Here is a 27,894-nt window from a genome sequence, read left to right as displayed (position 1 = left end):
GCTGAGCCCCCTCCTCTTCACTCTGCTGACCCACGACTGCACACCGTCACACAACTCTAACCTGATCATTAAGTTTGCGGATGACACAACTGTGGTGGGTCTCATCAGCAACAGAGATGAGACAAACTACAGGAGCGAGGTGAGCCGCCTGGCCGGGTGGTGCAGTGACAACAATCTCTCTCTGAATGTGGAGAAGACGAAGGAGATTGTTGTTGACTTCAGGAGAGTACACACTCAGCATGCCCCTCTGACCATCAACGGTGCGACTGTGGAGAGAGTGAGCAGCACCAAGTTCCTGGGTGTGCACACAGAGGACCTCTCCTGGACTAACAACACTGTAGCACTGGCCAAGAAAGCACAGCAGCGTCTCTACTTCCTCCGCAAACTCAGAAGAGCCAGAGCCCCGACCCCCATCATGTGCACCTTCTACAGAGGCACCATCGAGAGCATCCTAACCAGCTGCATCACTGTGTGGTATGGCGCTTGCAACGCATCCTGCCGCAAGTCACTTCAGCGAATAGTGAGAGCAGCTGAGAAGATCATTGGTGTCTCTCTCCCCTCCCTCCAGGACATCTACAGCACCCATCTCACCCGCAAAGCCCTCCGCATTGCAGGTGATCCCACCCACCCGACACACAGCTTCTTTAGTCTGCTGCCATCAGGGAGGAGACTGCGGAGTCTCCAGGCAAGGACCAGCAGACTGAAGGACAGCTTCATACATCAGGCTGTCAGGAAGCTGAACTCCCTCCCGTCCCTGCCCCCCCTCCCCTCTTTTTACCCCATACAACACTGAACTCTGACACTATGAGACCCCCCCCCCCCACGGCTCCCCACACCCCCAGGACCAGCCACCCCCACCTACTTACAAACTGTGACCAGCACCTGTCACTTGAGCAGCATTGAACTGATCACTACCTCATCCAGCATTGACTGCAAACTACCTCCTCGGATAGTCTGATAAAAGACTGTTCTCCTGTCAATTTAACAGACCGACAAGCTCTTTTTGCACTACACACATATCTGCACAGTTTTTGTTTTATTTAACTGGTTTGCACTCCATCTATTCTGCCATGTGCCTTTGTCACTTTATCTATCTTTTTTTTTCTACAATGTTCTCAGACTGATAAGCTCTTTTTGCACTACAAATATATCTGCACAGTTTTGTTTTTATTTAACTGGTTTGCACTATCTGCCATGCGCCTTATTTCCACTTTATCTATTTCTTTATTTTTTTTCTACAGTGTCCTTACTTGTATAGCTATAGAGTTGTATGTACATATGTTTAAACCGTATTATCTGTATTTGAACGTGTTTAATGTTAATTGTTTACACCAAGGGTCTGAGGGTAACGCAATTTCAATTCTCTGTATGTATGTGCTGTACATGTGGAAGAATTGACAATAAAGCAGACTTGACTTGACTTGACTTTTAATAGCGCTTATTATTAGCATATAACGGGGGGACTCTATCTTGGAGAAGGGGGGTGGGGGGGTGTAAATTGGTCATTTTTGATGACCTTTTAGAATCTATAATAATATTAAGCTTATTTAATATTTTCTCTAAACCTTAAATATTACGACAGGCACCTGCAATTCTGGCCAAATTAAAGATATGTTGTGTGAATTTGCACGTTATAACATAAGCATCATTAATTAACCCTTGTGTTTAAGTAAAAAAAAAAAGACTGATTAGTGAAATGAAAGAATGATTTAATAAAAAATCAGAATGATTAGTAATTGTCTCTAATTGGCCTGTTTAGCTAAGCCCTCAAAACACTTCTTATTTAGTGGTACATTATTGCATGATTTGTAGATTATAATTAATAGTTTACACACTTTGCGTAAACGTTTGAAATTACTTTTTTAAAAGGTAACATTACATTCTTAAGGACTCTATGCTTACATGTCACTTTTTTTACTTAAAAAAAATTAGGAACACCTGATCAATAACAGTAATTAACCGTCCTATTATAAGGCGATTTTTGACTCCTTAAAGGTTTATTTTTTTTTAACCTTTGTAATGCCTCTAACTTTATTAAAAGTATGCCATCTTTTGTGCCAAAAAAAAAAAAATAGATTTATAAACTTTCATCAAAAAAAATTAATTAAACAATAAATTCAATTAAAATAATAACATACAATCAGGAAAAATAAGTTACTATATAATAAGTTGCACAAAAGAGCACAAATGTGGCATTACAGACTTTTGTGACAAGCCTCAGGTGACATTAATGTTACGGTTCATGGATCCGTGTGCTCATTTCTGTGTGTGTGTGTGTGTGTGTGTGTGTGGGTGGGTCCGCTCATTGGGCTTGTCAGCGTTGCCTAATTACTGCGCACCTGACGAGGTAATCAGAGCGGTCACAGGTGTAGCTCATCTGCACTGCCTTTGTCTGGCTGGTGTTTCTGTGGCTGTGTTCGAAATGCCATACTATCATACTACTCTTACTATTTCTGCAGCATCCAGTATGTATGCTGCTCATAGTATGCACATTTGCTGTATGCATGAAATACCCGGATGACCTACTATATTTGCCAGAATCTGCTAAATATAACTCAAGTATACTGAAATCAGTACAGAAGCTATGTTCTGAATGGCATACTATCATACAACTCCTACTATACTGCAGTATGCTGTGTGAATACTGTGAATTTTCTGTATGCATGGAATGCCCGGATTACCTGCTACATTTGCTGAAATTTGATGTATGCATCTGAAGACGCTGCCTGGGGTACTGTTTCCCAGAATGCAACGCACTCCATGTGACCTTTCATCTTCAAACGCGTGAGTGAACTGGAGGCGGGGAATAATAATTATAAATGTTACACTTGTATATGCACGTTTATACACATACATGTAGTCTACAAACTATCGCTGTGCATTTAAAAACAATATCATTTGTAGGACATAAATTGTACTTTAATCTCTACAGCACTTTTCCGATCAAGTCAAATGACGTCACCTTTATCTCTATAGCGCTTTATACATTGTTTCAAAGATATTACATAATAATATTAAACTGCTGTTATATATATATATATATATATATATATATATATATATAATTAATATTTCAATTAAGCAAACAGAATTAAATTCCGATGCAAACAGCTCTAAAAAGAAATGGAGTGTATTTTACTCCAAGGACAAATAGACCAATTTGTTGTCAGAGGCTATTTACATTAACTCCGCCCACCAATGCCTGCCTGTGATAAACAGCTCTGCAGAAGACACGCGTATTTCTGTAGAATCAGCGGCGGAGAGAGTAAAAGATACGAGCTGCTGTTGATACGAGCGATCCGAGTTCGATTTCAGCTTTTGTCAAACTCGTGCAACTCCTTTTCCCATCACATACCAGATCAGAAAGGCATTTATTTTCAATAAATTAAGTAAATATTTGAAAAGTGGAGATTAAACACCTCATTAATAATACAGTGTGCTTAGCTGTTAGTAGGTTTTTGTCCCAATAAAGTGGCGTTCATCAAATAAAATTTATGATTTACACTAAAATGTTGTCTAATATGTTATTGCATACTGTTTTATAATGTACTACAGTATAAATATCTGCCACCTAACTACAATTTACACACCTGTTGCTAAAGAAAATGCTGCTACTTTATTGTAAACACAATTTATCATTATTTGCACTTAGTGTAATTAGATTATACCCCTTTTTCCACTTAGTTGCACTTAACTGCCAAAAATATTTAAAGACCGCTCATTCAGTTCAGTCCATAGCCTATGTAAAGATATTCAATTATGAAATGAGTTCAATTGGCCAATATTGTTTACTAGTATGAAGCCTTAATAACAAGCCTTTGTAAAAAGAATAGTTAGCACACTTGTTTGTAAGGTAACAACCTTCACAGCTGTGCTGAATTAATGTTTGTGTTTGTCATGTGACAATTAAGCATACTACTCTGAAATTTGTTGCTTTTTGTATACTGTTTCACATTATTCTTTAAAAAAATAGTAGGCAGTATACACTGTGTACTGTGCAGTAAGCAAGTATGCCATTTCGAACACAGCCTGTGTGTGTGTTGTCAAATCGTTGTTGCTCATGTCCTGTCTTGCTCTCTGTCAGTCATCCAGCTCCCCGAGTCTGTTTTCGCCTGCTTGCTGTTTCTCGAGTCCCTGGAGGGTGAGGACTGGTCGGAGTGATTCTCTGCCTGTGCTGGAGACTCTGCACTGGCGGATTTAACAGGCTGCATTCAGACTAATGCACATATCTATTTCGATATATCAGATGTTTTGTCCTGCTCTGAAAACATAGCTGTGTGTAGCCAACATCAATTTTGTATAAAAGTATTCGAAAATGCAAGTGCATTTAACCGCAATCGAGCTTTATTCTTTTTTTTTTTAAATACCTAACTCGTTTTCGCTAGACTTTAAAAGGATGTGCTGTAGGTTTTGATAGATCTGAGATTTAAAAATGGCGCTACCGGAAATGTTTCAGGACCAGACCTGCGCAGTTGCGTTTCAACGCCTTTATTATTGTTTACGTCCTTGAAATGGTCCGGCAGTCACGTGACCCATTCTGTTTACACCACCATGCTGGCAGGCAAGAGCAGGCGGGAGCGAATATGAAATGAATGGCGCCAGCGTAAGTTTAAAGGCAACAGAGTTCACTGCGCACTTTAATTCAAAAGACATAGACCTGTACATAGCAAAACTTAATAGATTAAACATAACAGATCCATATGCACTAATATATGAACGGATAGATTTCCTGACCTGCAGTATCCTGATTATGTTCAACTACCTCATCAACTTTCCCTCCTAACGTTACTCCGGAGACTCTTTAAAAGCCTGCAGGGTACAAATGGACGCAATCTAATTTAAGGAATATTCAGGAGTCTGCCGGCTAAAACCATAATCTTTACACAGCCGATTTAAGGCTGCTCTAAAGCGGGTGTGTCTGCTCAGAATTCAGTGTAAAAACGCAATGCCGCATAAAAGCAGACCTAAAATACGCCGGGTTTGACCCACCTCTGTCCCTAGTATCAAAGGCGATGCAATGCTGTTTTGATTCAGTGTAAATAAAACGCGAAACAGTGCCGCTCTAAAGCAGCGTCGTTGTCATGACAACCCAAACGACGCCTGTCAGTTCGAGCCAAAAATACGTAAGCTAGCTCCATATGTTTTAGCTAACGTTAATAATAATAATGTCTACCGATAGGGGTCCGACAAAGAAGTAAAACAGCTTCTTTTAATAAGAGCAGAGGAAGAAATTAACCGGCAAACTGAGGGAACTGTAAGAGACAGCAATGTGTAATATTGCAAGTCATACCCGCATACTTATTTTTAAGTTCTTCATTTAAATTACTATTTAGACAGGATTAAACACTAGATTTTTAAATGAGAAATTTAAAAAAGTGAATAGCTAAAAAAATAATACTCAATTGATTACACAATGAATGCAAGCAAATACTGAATTTAAAGTTTAAAATGGTGCTAAAAAAGCATTCAACTTTTTATTTTTTTATTTTTATTCACTTATATTTACAGTATATACATATGAATTGATATTGAATCAAGACTGAAATCACAAAACAAAATTGAATAAAAAAAATAAATAAAACAAAGCTTGGGCATTTGAACATTTGATTTAATTGGAAAAAGTTTAATAACTGACCATTTTTTCCCACAGAACAGACAAAACAATTCTACATCAGACTGAGTAAAACAAAACACAAAAATTATTTACATTTATCTACCTTAACCATTACACACTAGCTGTACCTGCTTCAAATAAGAATAAATAAGAAAATAAATAAACACACAAACCAAAGAAAATAAAACCAAAATCACGAAAAATAAAGTTTTGGCACAGCAGACACCGGCTACATTTAACTAATTCTAAATGACAAAATAAAACTAAAATAAATCAAAACTCCATAAACATGGAGTTAATCCTGAGGTGCCTATTGTCCAGACACTCATAAAGAAAAACTTCCATGTCCTCCTTGAACTGGAAACGAAACATGAAAGGCTCTTTGGCCAGGTCTTCATCATCATGCATTTCCGCCTGATCAAGTTGAAGAAGGGCCTTCTCCTGGTCGTCTTCTTTTAATTTCAGATACCACAGATACCATTTTTTCCGCAGCCATCCAACAGCAGTCTGGAGGTCTTTTACTATTTGTGGCTCCTTTGTGAGAGAAATGTACAAAAATAAAAATAAAAAGCAATGAAATATTTAAAATAATTTAAATTTATCTCACAAATGAAGAGATTTAGTTTGCACCAGATTTAGTTGTCAGCTAATTTTCATCTGTTGTCCTTGGGCAGATTGGAAACATCTTTGGCAACACGTTTTAGCATGTATGTTAGGGCTGGGACAATAAATTGATCCATTGTGATTCTCTGATGATCATGGCTCAATTCTATGGTTTTCAGTATGCATTGCGATTGTCTCTGCAATCAATACTGAGGTCAGTTTTTAACTACTGCATGCTTTAGAAACAGCCGAATTTTGCTTGTTTCCAATTCCTCACACCATTTGAATCTTCCATAAAATAAAGTTCCATAAAGGTTGAAAATGTTGAAGTGAGTCACAAGGGCATTCGCAGTGGGTTGTTTGTATATTAATTTCACATCATAAAAGTGTCCTGAGGTGCAAATCTATCTTGCCTATCTGATGTTAAAACTATGCTCAGGTTAGATTTCAGACACAACTGCAATGCATACTGAGAAAAAATAAATAAATAATACAAATCACAAAATCAATCACAATGCATCCATTTATAGTCGAAGTATTTTAAAAGGGTCATGACATGAGAAGTCAAATTTTTCTTGATCTTTTGCCACATAAGTGGACGAATATTGGGTTCCCAAATGCAAATTAAAGCAGACAGACATGACATTATAACAGCAGACATGTAGCACGTCAGACTACAGCCTATTATATCTACAATATATATATATTGTGTATATATACACACACACACACATCTCAAATTCTCACCGCCGCCATTAATAAAAAGTCACTTGGTTGAGAAACAGGTTTCATCAGCATGTGGCGTTTTGAATAATTTGAAGGCTTTTATGAACGTCTCATTTATGAATGACTCGTTCAGCGCTCTCAATAATTAAAAATTAATTAACTATAGTTTTTTACCACGTCGTCCGCCATGACGTTAACTCCGCAATCCTCCCGTCATCTTCCGAACTGACTCCGCCCACTTCTAGCCTCAGACTGCTGGCCTGGCGCAGCTGTCCTCAGACTGCTGTGACGTAATGGTTCTGCGGTTCTGCAGTTGGTTATTGTTGCAAATTTCGGCCTCTTTTAATCGTGCGGCGATGTTCCCGATGCAGTAATTCAAAATTTATTTTAAGTGTTTTTTTCCAGTTGGAACAATTTTGTTAAGAAAACGAAAATAACTGTCAATACCACAGAAGCTAACATTGTGACAAACCGTCAGGAAATTTAAAATGTCGTGTTTTTTAGTTTTATATTATTTCTTCTTTTTTTATATTTGTTATTTAATTTTATAGCATTTGTTTTTAAAATTGTAGTTATTATAAAAGGTATATGTTTCCCACAATTTTAATTCCTGTGTAAATGCATTTATGCCGCTTCAGAACAGCATTAAACGGTCTGTGTAAATGCACATTTTCGTTGTTTTATGCCGCTTCAGATTTGGTTTCAGTGCCGCCTTTGCTGTGTAAAGATGCCTGTAAAAATGTCACTGGAAGGGTAAGTCAGCTATGTTGTTAGTTAAGTAATCAACCCTAGCTGTCCTAGGCAGTCAGCATAATTATATCACTGTGAGTACAGCAGACATCATAAATATCATGAAATCTTACCCGTTTTTCCCAAATGTTGTGTGTTAGCACGTTTTATTGCAGTGAACCATTTTAGTCGTCTATCGCAGGGGTTTTCTTTTAGGACATGCGCCCCCCTAAGTTTGTCTAATTTCACCCCCCCCCCCCCCCCCCCCCCCCCCCCCACCCGCGAGCCCAAAGTGTGCGAATATCATTCACATATTGTTTGCTGCGTTTCCAGTGCGTAGCATTAAGAAACATAAAAATATAACCACTTTACCTGATTCAGTGTGATGGCTGAGACAGGACACTAAACTGTATTAAAGGTTTTCAGTCAAGAATAGTGAGTGATTTTTCTCTTTGCGTTTTGTTGTTTTGTTAACGTTACATGACTAGTTCTCCCAAAAATAAATATTCTGTCATCTGTCTGTCAATTCTGTCATAATGTTTTAATTTTATACCATCATTTACTCAAAAGTTGTTTTAAACCTGAATGAGTTTCTTTCTTCTGCTGAACATAAATGCTATTTTGAAGAAGGTGGAAAACCAAACAGCTGCTGGTCCTCAGTGACTTCCATGGGATTTTTCTTTCCTGCTATCAAATTCAATGTGGACCAGCAACTGTTTGGTTACCCTCATTCTTCAAAATATCTTATTTTGGGTTCAGCACAAGAAATTAATAGAGGTTTGGGACAACGTGAGTGAGTAAATAATGACAGAAATTAAAATTTAGGGTGAATTATCCCTTTAATGACAGTCGACAGCACGTTTAGTGTCCTGTCTCTTTAAGAGCTGCACGCATCTAATATACAGGCACGCATCCGTTTCTCTCTTAACTATTTACTTTCATTTTAGAGATAACCAACTGAGTCTGTATGTAATCCTTGTGTGTTTTGACAGTATTAGCGCAAAAGATAAGTTAGTTGAGTAATCTGGCGCTGTTAGACAGGCTTTTTAGTGCGCGCGCTTCAGGTGTATGTGCTCAGAAAAAGGGCACCTCAGACCAGCGCGCGAATTAAACATTTAACCAGCAAGGCTTGTGTCCAAATAATGTAGTTTTGCGATCGCGAATAAGTGCAGTGTCCTGTCAGAGTAACTCTACTGCTGTATGTCGTGTTGTACAGTATATAGATACTGTACAACCTATTTTACACCATTCTCACTGTCGCCGAACAGCGGGAGTCAGATTGCCCCCTAGCGGATGGCTGAAGAATTGAAAACTCGTATTCATAAATCTTCAAGGCAATGTCTCTGAATTAATTGATGCTCGCGCCCCCCTTGACAGGTGCTGGCGCCCCACAGGTTGAAAACCCCTGGTCTATCGAATACGATAAAATGATTTCCCCTTTTGCTTTATGTGACAAGTATGAAAATGCATATTTTCAATTAAAGATAACTTATATATTTAATTCTGATTTAATTATCAAAACCAACAAAAGTGCAACGTGCAAGTGCCATTACAAGTCTCAGTTAGCCTAAGGCAGTACAGATAAATATATATTTTTTAATTTATAAAAAGACATAAAATAAAATTAGAATAGAGAGTGCTAGAGTTAGAGGGTCAAGTAAAGATGGAACAGATGAGTTTTTAGCCATTTCTTGAAGATGGGTAAGGATTCGGCTACTCGGATTGAGTTGGGCAGGTCATTCCACCAGATGGGAACAGTTAATGAAAAAGTCAGTGAAAGTGTTTTTGTCTTTGGGATGGTACAATAATGCGTCGTTCACTTGAAGAACGCAAGCTTCTAGAGGGCATATAAATCTGAATTAATGAATTTAGGTAAAGGGGTGCAGAGCCAGTGGTGGTTCTGTAGCCAAACATTAATGCCTTGAATTTAATGCAAGCAGCTATTGGTAGCCAGTGCAAATTGATGAACAGAGGCGTGACGTGTTCTTTTCGGCTCATTAAAGATTAATCTTGCAGCGGCATTAAATATATTGTGAATATTGTGCCTGGTGGGTAGTGCATAATGAAAACATGAAACATATGCCATTACCTATCGTAATGCAGCGGTCAAGCGCCTGTTCTGCCAATAGTTAGCAACAGCCCTATAGTATGCAGCGTTTAATAAACAGTTGTTTTACTGAGGTGAAATTCGGTGCAGTCCCGTATCGTGGCCGCTGTATCGGGACTTTGCTGGTGATACACAGCCCTAGTTTATCATTCTTTTACTCATCTGTAAAAGTTTGACTACGCTTATGTGACTTCATACTTTTCAACATTCTTTATTCTTAAATGTTACCATGCGTCTCATATACGCATGTACTAGAAGCTTCAATACCAAGGTAGACTCCTTGTATGTGCCAGCACACTTGGTCATAAAGCTCTTCTCTTTTAAAAAAAAAAAAAAAAAAAAAAAAAACACTTGGAGTAGTCCCCTCTAATAATTTTTAAACATTTGCATTTTTCCACCTGTCTGAATAGTTGAAATGCATCAAAAGGAACTTTAACACTTTCAATTTACTGATTTTTAATACAATGACCAGGACCTTTATATTTACTGGCAATTTGAGCTTTATTAGAATAAAATCGTGAAACCCCACAAATTCAAAGTCAAATAGCACATTGCAAATTAAAAAGGGTACACAAGCCAAACATAAAAGGGGGGGGCTTCTCTGAAGCCATGTTTGAAAATAATACCCCAGAAATGAGTAAATGCAAAACTGAACAATATAAAGTTAAAATTCTAATCTACACAAAAAAACAAAACAAAAAACAGCCCACACCACAACCCACATACACACAAACAACAGCTGAACACTTTCATTTCCTGAGACAGCAAACAGTGTTTACACAGTCTTCTGTTGTCCCTTCTTCCCAATAAGTGACTTGTGAATATGGGGTATAACACCTATAATGTTTGTGGGGGTTGGGAACAAAGAAAACAAGAATTACATTTTATAATTGTATTAGACAAAAAACAATATTCATATACACATACATCTATGCATATAAATATATAAAATGTGTGTATTTTTTTATTATATATATATATATATATATATATATATATGAAGAGTTTTTGCAAAAAACGATAAACGCCACTTTTTTTTTTTTTTTAAATGAACCGATTGCCATGCATTATTCTCCACATATAGTGCGATCTGAACCCTAAACACGTTTTCTCATAAAAGCCGGTATCTTCAAGGCATCGAGAGTTCATATTTTACTGCAGAAGCCGACAAGCACCTTTGTTTGTGAACAGAAGCCGATGTGTCCATCAGCGCGCTGTATTCAGGTCAGGTGACAAGGCTACTTTCATGTGCTAGCTGAGAGGAGTTTCATCATTAGCCCCACTCAGACGGTAATGGTTTCTCATGGGGACACAAGTGATTTTCACCATTTACAGGGAGTAGTCGGTGATTTAATTGCTGTCCGAATACAGAATGTCGATGTTTATCTCCCACCACCCCCGTAAAAATGCCCAGCCGAATTACCTACTGTTTTTTGACAAACACCAAGGTCGTGTGGTAATTTAATTGCCGCGCCCACATCTCTGAGTTTATGAGAAGAAATTGATTCAAAATTCAGTGTTTAAACCCCTTTTGAGCACTCCTGAACACCGTACGGTAACTGTTGTACTTCGGAGTAATGCATACATATTTATTTCTGAAATGCTGGAAAGTATTTAAAAGAACAATAGGCTACTTCATAACTGCTCCACCACAGCAACTGGGAGCAGAAAGAAGAGCACGTAAACATTTGAAATGGGTCTTTATTAGGCAACAGCATGTATGCAATACAACTTTAAAATGTGTATTATAAACGGATATATTCATAACTATGCGAGACCATGGACCACAAAACCAATGTATAAAAAAAAAAAATTTTATAAAAATTTATACATCATCTGAAAGCTGAATAAATAAGGTTTCCATTGATGTATTGTTTGTTAGGATAGGACAACATTTGGCCGAGATACAACTATTTGAAAATCTGGAATATAAGAGTGCAAAAAAATCTAAATATTGAGAAAATTGCCTTTAAAGTTGTCCAAATGAAGTTCTTAGCAATGCATATAACTAATCAAATAAACTTGATATATTTACAGTAGGAAATTTACAAAATATCTTCATGGAACATGATCTTAATGTCCCAATGACTTTTGGCATAAAATAAAAATTAATAATTTTGTCCCATACGATGCATTTTTGGCTATTGCTACAAATATACCCCAGCGACTTGAGACTGGTTTTGTGGTCCAGGGTCACATATTGCTTATTATATACAACTATAGCGCATCTATTCTCCTATTTTTAAACGGGAGATTTAAATAATCAAATAATAATAGGATTATATATTATAAAATATGCTTTGAATAATAAGAATAAAAAAAATACCTATTATGTAAAATGTAAATACATTTTACACAATAAGAATAAATTTGTAAATGAAATTCATTTTATTTACAGCAGACAATCATGTGACTGGCCACATGAGCAGAGCGCGTTCCCGGGTTTGTAGGATCACAGAACTCGCTCCTCCACTGTGAATAAAATCGCCAACCGAATCCTTGAGTTTGATCACTGAGGTGATATGTAAATTCATCTTTACAGATATCCATATGAGAAACAATTACCATCCGAATCGGGCTAAAACTGACTAAAAGTGATCAAGGATGGATAATTTCAACGAACTTGATGAACTGGTGATATCTTCTTCATGGCGTAAAGGAAAATAAAAGCAGAAACGTTTTCACAGAACCTTGCAAAAGCAGCACGTTACAGTGGTGAGGGAAAAGCTGTGTATTGTGTGTAATCACATCCATACAGTCTATGATCACAACAACGTTTGTCAGGCATCTACATTGTCATCCAAGGAGATTACAAAGATTAAACAAGTGTTTTTTTAAACTCTAAAACATGAAATGTGGAGTTCTGCTTTTTCTATTAAAAAAATACGTAAAAAACACACAAAAAAATTGATTGAGTCTGCTGTGGTATGGCCAACTGAATGCGCTGCTTCTCTGCCGCTCACTGCACAGAACAGACAAGAGAGATAGAGGCGACACTGCGTTGGGAGAGTCAGACCTCGTGGGGCAGTACTGGTGACATCGTCCAACTGAATGAAAGCTAAGATTTTTTCCAAAACAGTTGCTAGGTTTGTCAGTATGTACCTTTTATGGGAAAAAAAGCCACTAAAAGGGTCTAAAAGTTGCTAAATATAGTGCTGAAGTTACACTCGTGTGTGTGAGACACAGTAGCTGATGGGAAGGGGCAGTGGGTATTTGTGGCGGTCGATGTGGATATTGTGGCAGGCTGCCACAAATAAATCAGCGTATGGGAAACACTGGATACAGTAGTTTGATACGAGGGCATCTGAAAAAATATAGCGGAGGACACGGACTGAAATACTGCGGAGAAAGTGCATCATACAATTTGTTCTACATTTATTAAGCTTTATATGAAGGGCTTAAAAAAAACAAAAACAAAAAAACACGTAAGATAGTAGCCTATAGTTTCATTTTAAAGTAGCTCTGACATAAAGGCTGAGTGTGCCGCTGACAGAGACGTGCCGTTTTCCTAAATGCATAACTTACATTTCGCGTGCATGTGCGCCAAACATACAGAGCTCAAATAAATAGGAGCGCAATAATTCTGACTAAAATACACATTTTTCTGAAGTAATTGTAGTTTATAATAAATGTGACATGTAGAATTTCAAACCTACAAGTAAGGTGACTAATGGGGTAATCAAACTACCCTTTTTACACAATTAGTCTGTTTTATTATTTTCATTTTTAGTTTAGTAAATTTAACTTCTGCTTTAAAAAGCATTATTTTTGTTTTTAGATTGCAATTATCGCATGCGATTCTCATGCGCATCTCGTCAGTAAAAAAGGAAAGTGGTGTGGTGTGTGGCCAAGTATGGTAACCCATACTCGGAATTTGTGCTCTGCATTTAACCCATCCAAGTGTACACTCAGTAGTGAACATACACCCGGCTGCCCGGGGAGCAATTGGGGGTTCGGTGCCTTGCTCAAGGGTCTCACCTCAGTCGTGGTACTGAGGGTGGAGAGAGTGTTGGTTATTCACTCCCCCACCTACAATCCCTGCCTGATCTGAGACTGGAACCCACGACCTTCGGGTTACAAGTCCAACTCTCTATCCACTAGGCCACGACTGCGCTAAAAGCCATAGTTTACTGACAAGCTACGCGATATCGCGCTCATAATCGAATGAGATTCATCTGCGATATTGCCTAGCTTGTCAGTGAACTACAGCTCTGTGTATTAACTGCCGCTCCATTTGAAAACGGGTGATGGAGATTTAGCGCCAATCATGGAACCGGCTTTACTGACGAGATGCGCATGAGAATAGCATGCGATTAATTGCACAGCCCTAATTGCAATGTAATGTGATTTTAACCCTTTTGCACATAATATATGCCTACATGGTTACATTCACTTTGTTTAATCCAAATACAAAAGTATAGAAAAAAACCGAGATATACCGCATATCGCAAAACAGCCAAAATACAGATATTAATTTTTGCTCATATCGCCCAGCCATACTTCCAATGAACTTTAATTTTATAAATTAACCGTATTTAAGTTATTATTACTTAATCAAAACAACCCAACTGCAGTTAGATTGATATGACTTCTGAAAATAATGGCGTTATTGTTTTTTTTCAAATGAACTCTTCATACATAACTTATATGTGCATGTATTTGTGAGAAAACTTACCACCACCCGCAATAGTCGCCTTAATGAGTGAGTCCAACTCTTCATCGCCTCTGATTGCCAACTGTAAGTGGCGTGGGGTGATTCTTTTAACCTTCAGATCTTTAGATGCATTTCCTGCTAGCTCAAGTACCTTAGTGTAAAAACAGGCACATTAACTCACAGGTTTGATAAACCTCTGCTCCAAAGCAGTCTCTTTTTACTTAACGTTACCTCAGCAGTCAAATACTCCAGAATAGCAGCGCTGTACACTGCGGCGGTGGCTCCGACGCGCCCGTGGCTGGTGGTCCTGGACTTCAGGTGTCTGTGGATACGACCCACTGGAAACTAAATTTGACAAAGATGGGTGACGAATAAGTTAATGAACAGACAAAACTGGCTCGAAGCATGCCATTTTCCATATGAAAAAAAAATAATAAATATATATATAGTATAACCGCCCGAATAAGAATTTCCAAACGAATTTGTCGTTAAAGGAATTGAATTAAGAGCCTTTGTTCATTACGGTGGTATCAGACCTGCAGTCCAGCCCTCTGTGAGCGCGAAATAGCCTTCGCTTTCGCCTTACCGGAGTCCTTTCCTGCTTTACCTCCAGCCTGCAACCAACAGAACCACATTCACTCACCGTGTTTTAAGTGTAAAAGGTCTCAAGACCTCAGTTAACATTACGAACAAGACTGCGTTAAAATGTAGTCGGCACATTACAGATTCGCTTAGCAGTTCGCGCTCGTGGTGATAGAATGCCAGTTAGCACATGAGCTACAGCTAACTAGCCGCACAGTATTATTCACTAGAGACTAAGAAATCATTTTAAATCTACGTTTAATTTGTTAGGCATATGTACAAAATACGACACAGAAGAAAAATACTCACCATTTTGCAATTTGTGGATGTCTATTGCTTGAGCTGAACCTGCACAAACCAATCCTCACCAAATTCAAACTGAGTTACGCGCCTTCAGTGTGTTGACTATAAACCGCCTCTAAATCCGGGACTCTCGCCTTGTAACCCAGCCAATCAGCTTCGTGTTTTGTTGTTTGGTGCATACATATATACCCGTGACATTGCGGATTTTGCAACTCTCACACAAAATGGGCGATATATTTAATTATTTGTTTTGCCGGGTGCTGTAATTTCATTATAACGCTGTAATCAACGTCGAACAATGTGTTTCATAAATCGTTCATATTCTGTTCTGTAGTCCTATATTAGTTAGTAACTTGTTTAACGTACATTTTCTACCTTTGACTGTCATTTAATTCCATTAAGATGCTCTCGTCATGCTCATTTTATCATTAAAATAAAACAAAAAAATCTTAATCCTTTTCTTTTTTTTTCACATCCATTTTTTTATGACAAGAACAACTTTTGTGCTGGTTTTGGTTTTGGTTGGTCAGTGCAGACCAGTAATAAGAACAAACAAAATGTGATTTGGTATGTAAGGTAAAAATAGTCATTATGACCCCCCTCTACAAAAGAGTGGATTACTTAGTAGGCCTACAGATACATCCATGGCATTTAACATTTCGGTATCCTTCTTAATTTATGTATTTCTTCGACCACAAAAAAAATAATAAAAAGTTATCAAAATGTTTAACCAAGTATTACATAGTAATACATTTCATGACACAATAAAATTGAAAATTACGCGAGTTTTTGGGCAATGACGTTTCACAAGTCCACAAGAACAGACAAGAACGCATATTGAGAAATGGCTGTTTTCTGTGTGAAAATATAAAATGATAAAATACACTGTTATTTTTGTGTGTGTGTGTGTGTGTTTGTGCACAAAAAATTATGTAATAAGCCGAACACAGCAGAACGGAATGAGTGAAGGAGAAGCTTTATCCCCTTGTATCACGCAAAAGTGAGGATTCTAGTAAACCAATCAACATCCTGCAGTGAGTTTAGCTCCACCCTTTTGGTACCCTTTCCTGTGTTAGGTACCCCAACGAAAGGGTACCAAAAAATTGGCACAGTACGGTTTGCTATTTTGGTACCATTCACAACTTCTGACAATGGAAACGGACATAATTGTGTATCGTACCGTACTGTACTGTACTGTACCGAACCGTACCGCTCAGTGGAAATGAGCCATTAGTGTCACTTCACTTTTTTTTTTTTTTTTGAATAATGTAGTAAAAATTATGGAAGCCCGTTCCCGTTCCTGAATACAAAATAGGCTTCCATAAATAGTATTTTGATGTAATATTGAATTGTGTCCATTTGGCCTGCTTGATCACTGCCTACACTTTATGAGCCACCTTCCTAAAACTTGCAAAGCGCTTCTTCTCAGCTGTTTGTTATATTTGACAGATTATAATCCAGATAAGTGATACAATGTCTATAGTATAATAATGTTACAACATACATTGTTCAGTTCCCTTTCGAGCAGTCTCTCTCGTTGCGTGAAACGCTAAGGGGAAAACTACTGTTTTACTCTGTACTAAAGCCTGATTTGTTCACGTTTTTGTAGCTGCAAAAAGGCTAAAACCAGAAAGGGCGGAGCCAACCCATAACAGTGGCGCCTCCAGGGGAGGGGGGGGGGGGCAGCCACCCCTTAAATGACACTGGCCACCCCATTGGCCACCTCAAATAGAAAGAGTGCAGTTTTTTTAGAATAATATATTTTTTTCAAATATAAATTAACACGGACATTGATGAAACACTATATTAAAAATAAATATAATAAACTTCTATTATGTGTACCGTGGAATTCGCTCTCAACCCCTCCCCCTCTTTACCTGTGTTGCGGCGAGAGACTTCGTGCACTCACACAGACGCACTATCAAAGCATACTGCAGCACATGGTCTGTTCAAGTTTGAGAGGAGCAATCAACTTTCTGGGAGAGGAAATTTACAAGTAAAATACTGTTTGGCTATAGATTAGGCATCACTAAGGCATTAATTAGGAATTTATTGAATTGAATCTATTTCTGTTTCTCACATGTGGAACGGACACTTTAAGTTTTTATTAGATTAAACAGATATGTTTTTAACTGACACTTGAAAGCAGACAAAGATGGGATGGTACGGAAAATAAGGGGTAATGAGTTCCATAATTTAGGAGCATTAACACTAAATGACCTTCCACCTACAGTAGACAACCGAAAGTGAGGGATGGACAAAAGGTGTGTGTGTTGTGTTTTGTTCGGCACGCGGTTTTGGATCGGCCACATGCTTTTTCGTTTTCTTGTTTTGTTGCTCACAGCTCGTTCTTCGGCTGCATGCTTTCTCTTGTTTTGTCTTGTTTCTGTGTGGCACGCAGTTTGTTTTTTCATTGGCTGCATGCTTTCATGTTGTCATGCCTCGTGTGAACATGTGGTTTATGAATATTCTCATTAGCTGTGTGTTCGTGTCCTGTTTTGCTCATGGCTGGTGATGCTGTTTTGCTGACCATTTTGTCTTAGTTTCTGTGTGCCATGTGCTCTCATGTCAATTGTCTTGTCCCCACCCATCTTGTTTCCTGATGATTGATTAATTTGCCCCACCTGTGTTATCTCGTTACCCTCCTCATTTGCTCCCTTTATAATCTCCTTGTGTTTGCAGTCCTGTGCCAGTTCGTCGTTGATATTACCCTGGTTGAGTCATGTCCTGCCAGTTTTTGCCAGTCTGTTTCCCTTACGGGGTAGTTTTTGTTTGTTTATTTTATTTTATTATTAATAAAGCCCTATTTCCTCTTGCAAGTGAGTCCTCGCTCTCTATCCCCTCACCCAACCCTGACAGAACGAACTGGCCACCATGAGGACTCAGTGGAGGAAGGGCTTGCACCGTGCACCAGCCTCCACACTCTCCAGCCCTCTGCACCAATGCATGCTCCAGTTTAAAGACCTGAGCTCCCTCCATCAGTAGGGCACTGACGTGAGGAGGTTTGCACTAGAATTCAGCGACGCAGCAGAGGGGTTGTGGTTCAATGATGCGGCCCTCAAGGACCTCTTTAATAGAGCCCCTCAACTGGTGGAGGATGAGGGGGCTGGACCACCTGACATTTGGGGAATTTGTGGAGTTCCTGGCACGTTCCCCAGCTAAGGAGGCTGGTGTGCCTCAGGTGGTGGTCGAAGAAGCTGCAGTGCCCCCAGCGGTGATCGATGGAGCTGCAGCATCCCGCTCTCGGAGACGGAGGAGGAACAGGAAGAAGGCTTCTTCCACCCTTCAAGGCCTGGAGGCGTTCCAGAGCCCTCTGCTGCCAGGAGGACATCCCTGAGCCTCCCAAGCTCCTTGCCAGTCTGTCCCTGTCTGTTGTGCTGCTGTGAGGTTTGCATTTGTAGCTCCGCTTTTTTATTGAATCTTTACCTTACTTTCACTCTCTGTTGTTTAAAGTGATAATACAGGTCCTTCTCAAAAAATTAGCATATTGTGATAAAGTTCATTATTTTCTGTAATGTACTGATAAACATTAGACTTTCATATATTTTAGATTCATTACACACAACTGAAGTAGTTCAAGCCTTTTATTGTTTTAATATTGATGATTTTGGCATACAGCTCATGAAAACCCAAAATTCCTATCTCAAAAAATTAGCATATCATGAAAAGGTTCTCTAAACGAGCTATTAACCTAATCATCTGAATCAACTAATTAACTCTAAACACCTGCAAAAGATTCCTGAGGCTTTTAAAAACTCCCAGCCTGGTTCATTACTCAAAAACGCAATCATGGGTAAGACTGCTGACCTGACTGCTGTCCAGAAGGCCATCATTGACACCCTCAAGCAAGAGGGTAAGACACAGAAAGAAATTTCTGAACGAATAGGCTGTTCCCAGAGTGCTGTATCAAGGCACCTCAGTGGGAAATCTGTGGGAAGGAAAAAGTGTGGCAGAAAACGCAGCACAACGAGAAGAGGTGACCTGACCCTGAGGAATATTGTGGAGAAGGACCGATTCCAGACCTTGGGGGACCTGCGGAAGCAGTGGACTGAGTCTGGAGTAGAAACATCCAGAGCCACCGTGTACAGGCGTGTGCAGGAAATGGGCTACAAGTGCCGCATTCCCCAGGTCAAGCTACTTTTGAACCAGAAACCGCGGCAGAAGCGCCTGACCTGGGTTACAGAGAAGCAGCACTGGACTGTTGCTCAGTGGTCCAAAGTACTTTTTTCGGATGAAAGCAAATTTTGCATGTCATTCGGAAATCAAGGTGCCAGAGTCTGGAGGAAGACTGGGGAGAGGGAAATGCCAAAATGCCTGAAGTCCAGTGTCAAGTACCCACAGTCAGTGATGGTCTGGGGTGCCATGTCAGCTGCTGGTGTTGGTCCACTGTGTTTTATCAAGGGCAGGGTCAATGCAGCTAGCTATCAGGAGATTTTGGAGCACTTCATGCTTCCATCTGCTGAAAAGCTTTATGGAGATGAAGATTTCATTTTTCAGCACGACCTGGCACCTGCTCACAGTGCCAAAACCACTGGTAAATGGTTTACTGACCATGGTATTACTGTGCTCAATTGGCCTGCCAACTCTCCTGACCTGAACCCCATAGAGAATCTGTGGGATATTGTGAAGAGAAAGTTGAGAGACGCAAGACCCAACACTCTGGATGAGCTTAAGGCCGCTATCGAAGCATCCTGGGCCTCCATAACACCTCAGCAGTGCCACAGGCTGATTGCCTCCATGCCACGCCGCATTGAAGCAGTCATTTCTGCAAAAGGATTCCCGACCAAGTATTGAGTGCATAACTGAACATAATTATTTGAAGGTTGACTTTTTTTGTATTAAAAACACTTTTCTTTTATTGGTCGGATGAAATATGCTAATTTTTTGAGATAGGAATTTTGGGTTTTCATGAGCTGTATGCCAAAATCATCAATATTAAAACAATAAAAGGCTTGAACTACTTCAGTTGTGTGTAATGAATCTAAAATATATGAAAGTCTAATGTTTATCAGTACATTACAGAAAATATTTTCTTTTTTCTCGCTCCGTTTTCATTTCTCTCTTGCTCCGTTTTTCACAAGTTCATCAAACAACAGTGGTAAGTAGTAAGTTAAGTTGGTATCATTCATCAATCACGGTGAGTAATGGCTTCTTCTCCTGCTATTGTTTGCACTTCATGTCACATGTATAGTTTATCTCTCTCTGTCGGCGATGAGGGATTCACATGTGATAAATGCAGGGAAATAGTTAGGCTGACAGAGAAGGTTTCAGAAGACACGCATCCAAACTTTAGTTGAGGATAGTAAAAAATGTGAGGGCTGTAGATACTGCTTTAGATGCGACTAGCTCAGGGAGTCCTGTACATTGTTCGGTTCCGGTTGAGCCCGTGGAGCAGGCAGCTGGGTGACTGTAAGGCAGCCTAGTCGCGGGTCAAAACACCGCTCTTCCGTTCCGGAGCTCGCCGCCGGCTCACATTGAAAATGAATGACTTCCGGCCACTTTGACGCTCTCGCCGGCGGCAGTGTGAACGCACAGTAAGTGGTGCCCGCAAAATAGCATAGACTTTATAGACAATTGGACGAGTTTTTGGGGCAGACCTGACCTGTTGAAAAGAGATGGTGTTCATCCCTCATGGGATGGTGCCGCTCTTCTCTCTAGAAATATGGCACATAGTCTTAGAGTTCGTACTTGACTAACTGGGGCCCAGGTCAGGAAGCAGACAGACTGGCTAAACCGACTGTCTGCTAGCCGCCTTACGTCACAGAAGTCAGTTAATTCTCAGCACATAGAGATTCCTTCACCCAGATATCACACTATAGAGACTGTGTCTGTTCCCCGAACAAGAAAACAAAGAAAATGTCCAAACCAAATTAAGAGTAACAATTTAATTGATGTTCAACAAATAAAAAATGTTTACAATACAGAGAAACAATTGATAAAGCTTGGCTTACTGAATATCAGGTCCCTTTCTACAAAAGCCCTTTTTGTAAATTATTTGATCAATGATAATAATCTAGATTTGCTCTGTTTGACAGAAACATGGCTAAAACCAGATGAATACATTACTTTATTAAATGAGTCCACCCCCCCAAGATTACTGCTATAAAAATGAGCCACGTCTGAAAGGTAAAGGGGGAGGTGTTGCTACAATTTATAGCAATATTCTCAGTATTTCTCGGAGTGCAGGCTTTAAGTATAACTCGTTTGAAGTTCTGGTGCTGCGTATAATTGTTGCCGGTTTTAATATCCATGTCGATAATGGAAAAAGATGCATTAGGATCAGCATTCATAGACATTCTGAACTCTATTGGGGTTAGACAACACGTTTCCGGATCTACTCATTGTCAAAATCATACTCTAGATTTAATATGGTCACATGGAATTGATGTTAGTGGTGTTGAAATTCTGCAGCACAGCGACGATATCTCAGATCATTATCTAGTCTTGTGTAAACTCCATATAGTTAAAATTGTAAATTCTACACCTTGTTACAAGTATGGTAGAACCATCACCTCTACCACAAAAGACTGCTTTGTAAGTAATCTTCCTGATTTATCTCAATTCCTCAGCATATCCAACAGCACAGAAAAACTTGATGATGTAACAGAAACTATGGACTCTCTCTAAGTGTAAATAGCAATAGACGCTATTTACACTAAGTGCAAATCGCAATAGATGCTATTTACACTCGGTGTATTGATGTTATTTTTACCTTCAGTAAAAATAACATCAATATGAATACGGAGTACTCCTGCCCTGAGGGCAGCACATAGTACACTAAAATATAACAGTTATATTAATATTGAGTACTCCTGCCAGAGAGCAGTCCCAGATAGCACACGTACGTCTGCAAGATGTCTGTTAAAGATCTCTTGATCTGGAAAGCATCTGCTGTCTACAAACGTCTGACAGATGTCTTTAAGATGTCAGTTTTACATACATTCGAAATCATAAACATCTTAAAGACATCTATTTTACATCTAAAAGGAAACGTCCTATAGACGTATTGCAGATGAGCAAACACTCTAAAAAATACGTCTTGCAGATGTAAATGCAGACGTCAAATAGATGTCTCCGAGATGTATGTGTGCTATCAGGGGTGCTAATGCTAACTGAGATGATGAATTATCACGGAGATTTGAACAAGTTCTGTTGTCGCTCATATCGGTTTCACAGACAGCGCGGTAGTATTGGAAAACCATGTTTTACTGCAGTTACCTCATTAGCAGCTTTGGTGCAATTGACTGATAAAGCAGTCTAATGAAAATGCATATGATATATTTAGTCGATGATTATTTGTTCTGTGCATCTTTGTTCACTAATTATCTCACTAAACGTTAGAGATGTTTATTGTTTTCATGAAAATACATGGTAAATCCACTTACCTTGTTATAAATGCCTCCCACGAAGCCCCAGTATCTGTCTTAAGTATTCCCTCCACACGTTCAAATTTCCTGATCTGTAAAGTGGTTCAATTCCTCTGCTTCAATTTCATTGGTTGAATCTGTGAACCAATCATTTTCATTTCTGCCCTCAGAACATGTTTGAGTAAGTAAAACTCCCATCTGCTCGTTTTAGTCATAGGAAAAATGCTCATCAACAAACGTTTTTCATCATAGTCTTCGTTAACAAAATTAACACTAGTCAATTCTTAGCAGTGTTCTTGTAATTCTCAGAGGCTTGATAAATACGGACACTGTTCTGTATAAAGAGCTACATAATAAAGGTGACGACTTGATATAAACGTAGATCAATGCACATATATAGAGCTCATCACATATGGTAAACATGCTTATGGAAGCTCAATATTCGACATCTCGTATCGATGACAGAATTTTCATTTTTGAGTTAATCCCTTTACTGTATAAAATAAACATTATACTCATATCATGCTGCTGTTTCGAATGCTGTCACCTTTATTTATATAGTTCTTTATACAATACAAATTGTGTCAAAGCATCTTTATAGTATTAAACAGGACAATAGTGTGAATAATGCAGGAGGACAATAGTAAACATAACATTTTTGTTAAAAGTCAGTACATTGATGTCATCATCCAGCTCAGTTCAGTTCTCCTCAAATAGTGTCAGTGCAATCAAGCTAGCAGTGGCAAGGAACCAAAACTCCATCGGTGACAGAAATGGAAAAGAAAAGAAAAGCTTTGGGAGAAACCAGGCTCAGTCGGGGGGGCCAGTTCTCCAATGGCCAGAAGAAACCAGCATGGTGTGGTTTAAATTCCAGGCTGCAACACAAGTCAGATTGTGCAGAGGACTCGTCTGGTTCTTTTGGTCTTGTCCCGATGGCAGTCTAACCTCTTGGTCTATTTGACGAGGTCAGAGGTCAGTTGATGAATGTCAGCATGGCTATATTACCGACCAATATGTGGAACAGCACAACTGAATGTCATATTGTTTAAAAACATTTCATACACTTTGCAATTTTTTAATGAGGGACAATATTTTCAACTTTTTGCAGTTCTGTTGCACAGTAAAATCTAACAAACATGGTAACTCAATTATTTTTGTTGACTTTAAATAAAGTGCTATTGTTTTTTTACCTTTCTGATGTAGATATATTAAATCTTACTATTTGTGCTAAAAGTCCTAGTTACTCAAATGTCCCTAGTTAAAGGAACACTCCACTTTTTTTGGAAATAGGCTCATTTTACAACTCCCCAAGAGTTAAACAGTTGAGTTTTACCGTTTTTGAATCCATTCAGCCGATCTCCGTGTCTGGTGGTAGCACTTTTAGCTTAGCTTAGCACAGATCATTGAATCAGATTAGACCATTAGCATCTCGCTCAAAAATGACTAAAAAGTTTCTATCATTTTCCTATTTAAAACTTGACTCTTCTGTAGTTACATCGTGCACCAAGACCGACGGAAAATTAAAAGTTGCGATTTTCTAGGCTGATATGGCTAGGAACTATACTCTCGTTCCGGCGTAATAATCAAGGAAATTTGCTGCTGTACCATGAGTGCAGCAGGCGCAGTGATATTACGCAGCGCCTGAAAGTAGTCCTCATGGTACGGCAGCAAATTTAATGGATCAGTTTGAGTACATAAAAATATTTAAAGAGGTCATGTTGCCTTATGCAGAAGAGGAAATGCCCTTGAAATGGGTGTTTCAGCAAGACAACAACCCCAAACACACCAGTAAGTGAACAGCATCTTGGTTCCAGACCAAAAAGATTAACGTTATGGAGTGGCCAGCCCAATCTCCAGATCTTAATCCAATATAAAACTTGTGGGGTGACTTCAAAAATGCTGTTTCTGAGGCAAAACCAAGAAATGCAGAGGAATTGTGGTATGTAATGCAATCGTCCTGGGCTGGATACCTGTTCACAGGTGCCAGACTCCATGTAACACAGATGTGAAGTTTATGAGAAACCATGGCTATACAACTAAATGTTAGTTCAGTCATTCACAAGAAAGCTAAATCTTCAAGCATTTTTCAGTTTATACAGTAAATGTTTGACTTTGTAAAGAAAAATGCAGAACTGCTATTTTTTTTAACAGCCTAATATTCCCTTTTCTTCACTTTCTGTAAAGTAACAACAAATTTGCAAATTTTTTCTTCAGATTTTGATTTAGAATAGAATGTGCAGTGTATTGAAGTAAAAGTTATTATAAGGATTTTGAGCTTTACTCGTTTTTTTAAACACAATGCTATTAGTTTAAACACAACTGTATGAAATAATTAAATTCAGTTTACTTAACAAAAATAGCAATTCTACAGCTTTTTACTTTTGTAACTTTTTTCTATATGGCCACATTACCAATCCTAGGAACACAAGATCAACTCTACACCAGAACTTTGCTTTATTCCATCTTATCTGAAAACAGGATGTGAGAATCTGCTTCTGTCCTGGTATATTGTGTCTGACAAATATACAGGGAGAGGTCAAGGGAAATTCAACATTCTCAGCTTTGTAGTTCTCTTAGTTTGTAGTTCTTTGGAGTAAACACGTAATGTTCTAAAAAGCTTGATGGTCCATGTTTATAGCAAGCAAAAAACTCTAATAAAATATGACAAGATAAAAATCTCATCACAACTCTATTCTTATCAAATCAGTCAATGCTTACATGGACCTCCTCATTTGGTTCCTCTTGAAGAAATGTTTTTTATTTATTTAATTTTTTTTGGGGGATAAAAGACTAAAGACTCACAATCTGCTTATAATCAAAAGGAATATTTTCACATGAACACCTTTAAGAGAGTAAAGTAAAAAAAGTAAAGTCGTGACGTATTGTCAAGTATGGTGACCCATACTCGAAATTGGTGCTCTGCGTTTAACCCATCCAAGTGCACACACACAACAGTGAGTAGTGAACAAATGCACACACACACACACACACACCGTGAACACACACCCGGAGCAGTGGGCAGCCATTTATGCTGCGGCGCCCGGGGAGCAGTTGGGGGTTCGGTGCCTTGCTCAAGGGCACCTCAGTCGTGGTATTCCCCCACGACTTCCCCACGAGAGTCCTAATTTCTAATATTAATTTCATTTTTTTAATTGAAAATTTAACATCACCTTCACTGATGTTATCTTCAGGTATTGTTTTTAAAGGAAACAGGCTGCACTACCTCACATAAGCTTCCTTTGCAACTATTCAAAAGAGGTGCTTTCATAATGGCTTGAAATGTATCCATTTGTGTTGGCAGATTTTTAACAAAGAGCTTAATCATATCCTTCGAAGGAAACACCTCATGGTCATGAGGCTGTCAAGTAATCATTTCCTGTTATTACTGGTCCAATCTTCATGGCCTGCAGCCTTCTGAGACTTTTTGTGTTTTGCAGATGCAAAATCCATCACATGAATGCATTATTAATATTTCACAACAGACATAATTAAAATTTCATTTGAAAAATAAGCTTTTCTCAGGGTAGAAGTTTACTAAAGATGAATGTGTATGAATCACAGTCTTTGAAATTTTAAGGATTGGAAGCAACCTGACGCTCACTGTATCCCTCCCTCATTAAAACCAGAATTGAAGAATTATTTTCCTTACTCAAAACTTTTCTTTTCAACTCTTTTGGCATGGTCAATAGTTATTTAATTCCAATTACTTTTGAGGTACTTCTAGCACTGTTTTAGCCATCCAGCTGGTCCTATTGCAAGAAGATAGTGATGACCAGCAGTGGTTTTTATACTTTTTCTCGTTAAATAAGATTTGGTTGAGGTGATCACCTAATTAGCACTTCATTAAGCAGAATGAAGTGTGCCTGTGTCGGAATTCAGCAGACACTAACTATGTTTCCATCCACCTATTTTTATGCGCATTTTGCAATATTGCATAAATAACGCCGGATGGAAACACCTAGGTGCGCATAAATTCTAAAAATGTGCATAAAAAACTTATACACACAATTTAGTAAGATACACTTTTTATCTAATAAGAAAAATTGCGCATAAACTATGATGGAAATAAATTTACAGAATAAGTTCCACCATCTGCATCAAAAAAGTCATGTGATTTTGCACGATGGGATGGGATAATTTGACTAACCAGTGGACTGATCTCATTGCACAGCATCTGAAATGCTGTTTTGGTTGTTCTGAAATGCCTGAGCAAAGTCTGTCATCAAAGTATTTATGTATAATTGACGACTGCGTTCCCAAATAGCAGGCATCCACCTCCGAAAGTAATGAAACCATTTATTGTGTTTCGTCTGCTTGCTCTGAGGTGTAATTAATCATATATGAATATATACATACACACACATATATATATATATATATATATATATATATATATATTAGTCAAAGAAAACTTGTCACTTCCCGATAAACTGGCACTAAATATCACTATGAAAGGCGTAGCCACTTATATATAGTGCTGTCAAATGATTAACTGCATCCAAAATAAAGGTTTTTATGTGTGTGTGCTGTGTATATTTATTATGTATATATAAATACAAGCACATGTATGTATATATTTAAGAAAAATATGCTATGTTTATATATTAAATATATTTAAGAATATAAATATATAAATGTATATGCATGTAAATATTTTCAAACTATATGCTGTATGTGAGTGTATGTATATACATAATAAATATACACAGTACACACACATATTATGTCCGAAAACCAGTCAGTATCTGTTGTGACCACCATTTTCCTCACACAGAGCAACACATCTCCTGTGCGAGTTGATATTGGCAGTGTACATACACACTCCCCTCCAAAAGTATTAGGACAGTGAGGCCAATTCCTTTATTTTTTCTGTAGACTGAAAACATTTAGGTTTGACATCAAAAGATGAATATCAGACAAGAGATTTACATGCCGGCTTTTATTTCCAGGTATTTACATCTGGATCTGACACACAATTTGCAGATTGTATCACCTTTTGTTTGAACCCACCCATTTTTCATGTGAACAAAAGTATTGGAACAGATAGAATTAACATAGATTAAAGTGAAAAAGACTTAATATTTAGTTGCAAATCCTTTGCTTTCAATAACTGCATCAAGCCTGTGACCCATTGACAGCACCAAACTTTTGCATGCTTCTTTTGTGATGCTTTTCCAGGCTTTCATTATTATTATTATTATTATTATTA

General features: G+C 38.4%; 2 protein-coding genes across 2 annotated transcripts in view; both read right to left on the bottom strand.

Moving 5' to 3' along the window:
* Positions 1 to 2,765, bottom strand: part of LOC306885135 (G protein pathway suppressor 2-like) — a 52,476-nt gene extending 49,711 nt beyond the window's left edge. The window contains exon 1 of the mRNA XM_079441486.1: positions 2,682 to 2,765. The gene's annotated coding sequence lies outside the window, so the exon portion shown is untranslated. The remainder of the gene's footprint in view (positions 1 to 2,681) is intronic.
* Positions 2,766 to 9,981: 7,216 nt separating this feature from the next.
* On the bottom strand, positions 9,982 to 16,012 carry LOC306882675 (histone H2A.Z-like). The gene is made up of 5 exons (XM_079437492.1): positions 15,325 to 16,012; positions 14,970 to 15,047; positions 14,665 to 14,778; positions 14,455 to 14,584; positions 9,982 to 10,616 (listed from the first exon to the last, which is right to left on the bottom strand). The coding sequence occupies exons 1-5, from the start codon at positions 15,325 to 15,327 to the stop codon at positions 10,555 to 10,557; spliced, it is 387 nt and encodes a 128-aa protein (XP_079293618.1). The 5' UTR covers positions 15,328 to 16,012; the 3' UTR covers positions 9,982 to 10,554.
* Positions 16,013 to 27,894: the final 11,882 nt, after the last annotated feature.

The sequence above is a fragment of the Barbus barbus genome (genome assembly GCF_936440315.1).
Source record: "Barbus barbus genome assembly, chromosome: 2".
Lineage (NCBI taxonomy): Eukaryota > Metazoa > Chordata > Actinopteri > Cypriniformes > Cyprinidae > Barbus > Barbus barbus.
Note: the sequence above shows the minus strand (reverse complement) of the source record. Positions and strands in the feature narration are given on the sequence as shown.